Here is a 7,615-nt window from a genome sequence, read left to right on the forward strand (position 1 = left end):
ATTATTTACTAAATCATTTTAAAGCCTCCACTTCTCAGAAAGTGCTGCTACTCACACACAGCAAATGAAACCTCCATCTGTTTAATTTAAAAAACAAATTAAAAGACCTTTTTTTTCTTCAAAGTAACATTAAATTTAAGTGCAGTTTGGGTTCTGGTGGAATTTATCAGATAATTGCAGTTATAAAATGGAAATATGTGAAGGTTGAAAATATTGTCAATGTTTAACATGTTGAAATTGTGTATTTTGAATTTTGAATCACCCATAAATTGGTCAAAAATATATTTTTTGCCTTTTTAAGTGCACTCAACTTGCATTAGTGTGAATAGATGAGTCTTGATTTTTTTATTTCCCTGCTGTTTACTGCTAGTATTGACATGCTTTAGCACTTGTAATTAACATTAAGAACATCTAATCATGTTGAATGTCCTCCCTGTGAATTGCAAGTACATAAATCTACCGTAAAATAGGTGATGGGATGTTTTAATTCTGCCTGTCTCATATAATGGCAGAAACTGGGGGAGAAAAAGACCCAGGTTGAAAATAACAGCAATTACTGGGTGCTTCAGAGTCAAGAGGCTCTTGTATGTAGGTAAAGCTGTGAATGGGTTTGAGATCACTCACAGAAATCCTTAACAGAATGTTTAATATGTTTCTTTGGATGAATAACCGCAGCCTAAAGCCCTCTGGCAATATCTGGGTGTAAGGAGAATTTTTGATGGTACTTGTTGAAGTGCCGATAAGTATGTGCTCCCTAATACTTTAAAGAAATTAATGTAAGAGTCTCGCTCCCTTCAAACACCCACACATATTATACCCTACAGCATTACTAGCACTGAGATCATACGATCCTGTTCGCTGCCGCTTTAGCATGTGTTGTTTGAATGGATCCTTTTTGTGTAGGTGTGTTTTGCTCTTGATGTTAACCATCCAATCTCATCAATCCCATATGCTTTGGGAGTAAATGCGACTCGGCTGTCAGCATCTGGTGAAGTGTATCTGACGTGTTCTTGATGATAACCATCAGCTTATTTTCTTTAGCCTGTAATCTAAGGCTTACAGCAGAGCTGGGAAAGACGGGGTTGATGTTGAGCGCTTCCTTGTTATGTACGTCTTTGCTCATAGTTTCTGTTTTCTACAGGACTTTGTTGTCAAAATACAACTTGCCTTTTTGTTCAGTCTCAATTGTTGTCATGGAGTATAGCAACAAAATTCCTACTGCATTGTTGAGAGAGGCGTGTACTAGGTTCGGTACTGTAGGTCAAGCTCAATCAACAATGCAACAAAAAGCTCTTCTTTCAGATTTACCAGTACAACATTAATGTCATTAAAATGCAGAATGCATTCGGTCTTCAAAGTATCATAAAAGAACCGCTGCTATCCCCACTGATAACAGTGATGGCTGACCAGCTCCCACTTTAAGTTAAGAGCCACTCAGGCTCAAAGTTTGGATCATAACGATAGCGCTACATAACATAATCTACTCCTACACATGTTTCATTCAGCTCCTGATGCTGCAGCCCTTTCATAAGCTCTCCAGAATGTCTCCACCCAGCCTTCTCTGTAATTACATTCTCCACTGGGGGAGCCCACGCTGCAACCTGCCATTGATCTCGCAGAATGGAGAAGAAAAAAAGGCACCAGAGAAAAGGAAAGTGGTGTGCAGACAAATAAAAGAAGATGTTCTTTGAGTGCATGGTATGGAGGGGTTGTGAGGGTGGGGGTTACATTAAGGATGACGGGAGTATTACTCCCCGGGCTCCTCCGGAGAAGCAGAGGATTAAGAGGAATCTGTCTGAAGGTGAAAAGGTCTTATCCTTTCTGGTGAAGCTCCACAGAGAAAGGATTTTTTTTTTTTTTTTTACAGCTAGAAGCAGAGGAGACGTGTTTTTTAGTTAATGTAAACCAGAATCCACATTTACTATGTACAAGAATTACACTTGAACTTTGCTTAAGGCAACAGGGTCCCTGTTGTAGTTAAGAAAATAAATATTCACATTGTATTGTAATATTTAAAGTTTTCATTATTCCTTCATTATTCCATAATTCGTCCAGATGTGTTTGTTATCTTCAGTGTGGCCTGTGGCAGTGTGTGGTTCATTTACTGTAATCTCTGGAAAACTGACTGAAGGAAGGTCTTGTGTTCATGTGTTTAGATTTATTTTTGTGTGCACAGGTGTGTGTATGCGCATCCATCTGTGTGTTTGCAACGCAGGTGTATCTCTACACAAACTGCTTTGACTTTATGAAGTTAACTTCTTTTGAAGGAACACCAGCTGGCCTCGCCGTCTGCTTTTGGGCTGTCATATAACCCACTGCAGGAGAGCCGTCCCAATTATCTGTCACTCAGCCTACCTGCTCTGATGCCATGGGACGTACACTCACTATATTGCAGTTTTCCTGCGGGAGTAGATAGAATCAGGCTTGTCAGGTCTTAATACAGGCGGTACCTTCATGCTTGGCTCGGCCTGTTTCTCCTCCTCAAACTCATTTACTGTATATCTGAGGGTATAGAGCTTGGAAAATCAAATCTAGCTTATCTTTTCTCTGGGAGTTTGTTGTGTTTTTCTATCATTTTTCACTTTTTAAAGTTAGGTACAGGAATAACTATGTTAAACCTTAATACCCTAAAGATATACATAAAAATAGACAGAATAGTCATCCTAATCATTTTCTAATTTGCCATTGTGAGCCCTGTGGTGCTGCTTTGGTGTTGTAATTAAAAAATGACTTGTCAGGCCCTGGATCACCACAGACTCAGGAAAATGAAGGTTTCAGTTCACAACTTCAAAACCAGTGCACATTTTGCACACGCTGCAATCATATGCATCTACATAAAATGACAGATTATACCCCACTGGAACAATGCAGCTGTTTTGCCAATAAAGAGAAAGCAGCAGGAAGATTGCTGCTGCTAGTCTGGTTGCTAGCGTGGTGCAGAACAGCAGTGCTCTCGACGTGTGGTAGATTAATGGCTTGTCAGAGGAAACATCCGCAGGGCTGCCACGGCTATCGGAGGATGTGTTCTCTGCCTTATATCCACTACTGGGTCTCCAGAGCTGTCCATGCAGACAACCACATATCCTCTCTGTATAACACAGAAAAGAGGAGAGTGATCGCAAAATTCAAGCTTGAAGACAAGCAGTGCTGAATGTCACCAGGAGTGACATACTTTCTTAAAGAGACATTAAATCAGGTGTCACACGTGTTGTTGTTGCATACTTTGAAGTTTGAAAAGGTTAATTTCACTTGATCTTTCCTTGAAATGAATCAGCTTTGAGAAATCTCATTAGCCACCTTCCCACGTCGCACCTGATAGAAGACATTCACGTTTTTCGTCCTTCATCATTAACGCTAATGCTCAGGGTCACTGATTAAACTACAGCCATCTAATGTCACAGGTTTATTTGTCACACCAAAGAAATCACAATTTCTTTCCCCTTTTGTCTTTTCACTCTTCTTCTTCGCTTCACTCTGCTCCATCTTGCTCCTCTCCTCCCCAAAACCCTTATCTGCAGGTAACAGTATACTACACACAGCTGCAGACAGCGTGACGAGTGCCGTACAGAAGGCCAGCCAGGCTCTGAATGAGCGTGGCGAGCGATTAGGTCGGACTGAAGAGAAGACTGCAGACATGATGAACAGTGCCGAACAGTTCGCTGTCACTGCACACAAGGTGAGGCGATATGTTTGCAGGATACATTACAGTGCATAACCTCAGGGTGGGGCTTACTACGATGCTTTGAGATTCTGACTTCAAGTCTCACCTCTTGTGTTATGTAATATGTAGTCATTATTTTACGTGCATCAAAAAGGCCAAACATTTCACTTAAACCTGAGGATATTTATACGAGTTGCTTCATTGTGACTCTCAGCAGTGCTTCTCTCTGCTCTGGGAAGATAATGATTATTTTTTTCTTCCCTCATTTACTGTCTTTGTAGTTCTCTATAGGGTGTTCCCTCACCCTCTATCCATCCCATATCTTTTGTTTTTCAGGAAAACTAATTGCATACTGTTTAATGAGGCTATTGGCATAATATGATTGTTTTTATGGCAAAGTACAAGAAAAAAAAAATCTATTGCTTTGTTACACGCACACCTGATAATGATCCTCATAACTGTCTTTCTAATAATACATAGAATATAAGACATGCCTGGGTTTGCAGCTGCAACGTCAAGCTGTTAGTGTGCTGATAGACATGCGCTATCTAAGAGCGATGCATAACACCATGCTAGGGATAGTGGGATAATTGAAAGACATTTCAAGAGCCATGCACGGCCCTCTTACGGCTCACAGATGAGCTTCCCCACCGTGATGAATTACAAAAACTGTGATAAGCAGAGAAAAATGCCTCGGGTCTGGTGGTTCTAGAAGAGAATGACTGTAGAACCCCTGTGAAGAATCACTCAAGTGCCGGTGTTTCTCATCTCACTCGCTGCTATTAGCTTTCATATTATACGTCTTATAACTTGGCATTTGTCTTGTCATTATCATCAAGACTCATGGTGTTGCATGTCTGAAGCTCTGTGTTAACTTCTTGACCTTCTGTATTTGATCCGTTTCATTTCTGTCTGAGGATGACTTTGATCAGAGCTCAACTGGGATTTGAGTTCTTCCTACTTTTTCAACTCATCTGCATGTATTGTAAGACCCCTGCACACAGTGTATCTTCAAATTATAGCAAAGTGCAGTACTGTGAGAGGGTGACCTTGACTCTTTTTCTCCGAGTTCGGTCAGCAATCCTATTTCTGCACCTCACTGTTACAGCAGCCGATTCAGCTGCGCTGCTCAGTTTTAATCACAACTCTTCATTTCTGCATGATGCTCTACTGCCCCCTCTTGTTAGATCTGTAGAATTCAGTTCTCCTCCTTCTACAGCAACAGACTCAAATCGAACTCTGTAGTCTTTATGTGTGTAATGCATGTTCATGTGGATGTGTGCGTCTTCCATTATCACGTCTACTTTCCCCGTGGCTTTGTGTATTAGATTGGTGGTCATCTCTCTAACGAGTCTCCAGTCGAGCCCATTAGAACCTTTGTTAATGAGATAAATTAAGTTGCCTTGCCATTGCCTGATTCAACACAAAAACAAAACAAGACCCCTGGCTGCCTTCCAGCACCTGTCTAATAGACCTCAGCACCATATTTTTCAGTTGTTTGCTCCATAAAATGTCAGAAAATGGTGAATACTGTGGATCAGTATGTCCTAACGCCCAAGGTGACGTCCTCAAATGTCTTTACTTGTCCAGAACCCAAAAAATATTCATTTTACTGTCATAGAGGAATAAAGAAGCTGGAATCAGAATTCTGTCGTTATTTGGTTAAAAAAATGACTCTAACCGATTAATCGACTATCATAAAAGTTAGCAATTAATTTAATAGCTGAAAACTAAAGGATTAATTGTTGCAGCTCTACAAATCTATAATTTGTTTCCTCATGTTCACATGCTTGCTGTTGCTGTTTTTACCAAAGTCACTCAACTCATAGGGTTATAATAATTCTCACTGTACTCTCTGCACCCTCCCCAATTTTTCTACAGCTTGCCATGAAGCACAAGTGTTAAACCACTGCCAAAACCAACAGGGGGATGGGGATCAACAATCGCCAGTCGCTGTACAGGAGAAGGATTCCAGATTTTATTCTTTTTAAAGATTTTAATATGATTACTCTTTGTTAACAATGTTAACATTTTAATGTTTTGGGTTATTGTATTCTGGTGCATCTTCTAATGGTGACTAATCGGGGTGGGGGCGGGTGGGGGTAAACAACGCTACGTATTGGATAACTACAGCCACTCAAAACACTTCCCCTCTTCATGCGCTCCGACACTAATGCGAGTGCACACATGCTGACAAGTCATTATCAATAATCAGTCCAAGACGAGGAACAGCTTGTCTCACAGGTTATTAATTGTTGAGAGTTATTTATGAGCACTGCAGTGATTATGCAGTCTGATTTATGAGTGAAGGACCCTCTCATCAAAAATATATAACACACATACCTGAAGATAGCCTTGATTTTCCTACCTGATGCTTTTTAGGTTGTACCCACATGAATATTTTGGCAACACGTGGGAGATGTGAGGTGAAAGGAAATCATCTCATCTGTAGAGAAAACAACATTAACTCCTCCTGAACATCAATATATCCAAGTTTCCTTCTCTCCTTTGATTCGCAGACATTGCAGTGTTTCGATCTGTTGTTCTGTCCTTCATTTCAGATGTGTCAAACAGTATTAGTCAAAAATGTTTTCAATATATTGTTTCGTAAACTGCGTATGAGACTGATTGAAGTGGTTTCGATGGCAGAATATATGACTATTTTAGTCCTCCCTTAGACTTGTTTATCATTCACGATCAACCAAATCTACATGGAATACAGTTGCCAAATTTTTTGGAAGTGTACTTGAAGAGCTCCCTCTTTAAAAAATAAGCTTTTTAAGTGTAGTAATTTATGTTAGAAGGGAGGGCAGGGGCAGTTCAATAAACCAGCTTCTGCATTGTAAAAAGCAAAGTAATTCTTCTAGTACTATTATCTCAATGTCTGTAGAGTTAACTTGTCCCATGAACGTGGGATGTTTTGAAATGACTCCCGGCTGACTTTCAACTTTAAACATTCAGTAGTCATACTTTATGCTTTTTGTATAATTTGAGTTAGATATTACAATGATGTGTATACTGGTAGATAAATGAGAAAATATCTCAAATAGCAGCAGCAGCAGCAGCAGCAGTGTGTAGTAGTTTATTTTTGTGTCATTGCTCTCACACTGACTGTAACTTTGGCTTCCTCATGCTCACAATCGAGATGTATTTGATTCTTTTTTATATTTTTAATTTTATAATTCATGATGTTACGATGCACCGACAACCTTATCTTGCAGAGCACTGTTGAGTTCATACTGAAACGTTCCAGTTGCCTAAATGTTTACTGTGCTTGTATTCCTCTCTCTAACACTTTGGATGTTTATTGTTTTAATAAAAAGTATATATAAATATATATAAACAGTGTCCTTTTTATAACCAGCTTTAACCGTTCCATCAAACAATGGAATCAGAAGTTGTAAATTTTTTTTGTTAGGTGTTCTTTATCATTGTTATTGCATTTGTGTGTTTTACTCAAATGGATTTTCTCTACTCATAAACGATAAGCTACCACAAGCTCACAGGGTCGTTATGTAATTTTCTCTGTCTGATGTGCTCGGTCTCACTTCATGCTTCAACGATGCTCTTATCACACTGATCACAATTCTCTATAATACTGTATGATGTTAAATAAAGTCCAATCCACAATCAAAATAAAATGGTTCTTTATTAAGTGCCTTTTGCTGTTGATGTCACACCTCAGTGTTCATACTGTCACGCTTAATGTGGCAACCCAGGGTAACACTGCCTCAGAGGATCAATGAAGAAAAAGTATTTTTAAGGTATTGGTTTCAAATGATTACAATACTGCATATTAGGTTTGCAATTTAGAGAATAGTTTTAGAAATGTCACAGTATGCTGAAGTAAAAAGTGAGGATTATTCTTATAACCCCCTGTCTTCTTTCACCAAGTTTAAATAACTTAAACATTCTGTTTGTTTAAATTAACTATTGTAGATGAAGAAAGTAGGG

The 7,615-nt window shown here is 39.2% G+C and overlaps 1 protein-coding gene across 1 annotated transcript in view; it reads left to right on the forward strand.

The window, feature by feature from the left end:
• The window catches only part of stxbp6 (syntaxin binding protein 6 (amisyn)), a 65,427-nt gene extending 58,125 nt beyond the window's left edge, over positions 1-7,302 (forward strand). Inside the window, exons 5-6 of the mRNA XM_073483319.1 lie at positions 3,519-3,676; positions 5,543-7,302. Of these exons, the coding sequence (XP_073339420.1) occupies positions 3,519-3,676; positions 5,543-5,566 (182 nt within the window). The 3' untranslated portion in view covers positions 5,567-7,302. The remainder of the gene's footprint in view (positions 1-3,518; positions 3,677-5,542) is intronic.
• The last annotated feature ends 313 nt before the right edge of the window (positions 7,303-7,615 follow it).

Source organism: Pagrus major, chromosome 16, assembly GCF_040436345.1.
Source record: "Pagrus major chromosome 16, Pma_NU_1.0".
NCBI classification, from domain to species: domain Eukaryota; kingdom Metazoa; phylum Chordata; class Actinopteri; order Spariformes; family Sparidae; genus Pagrus; species Pagrus major.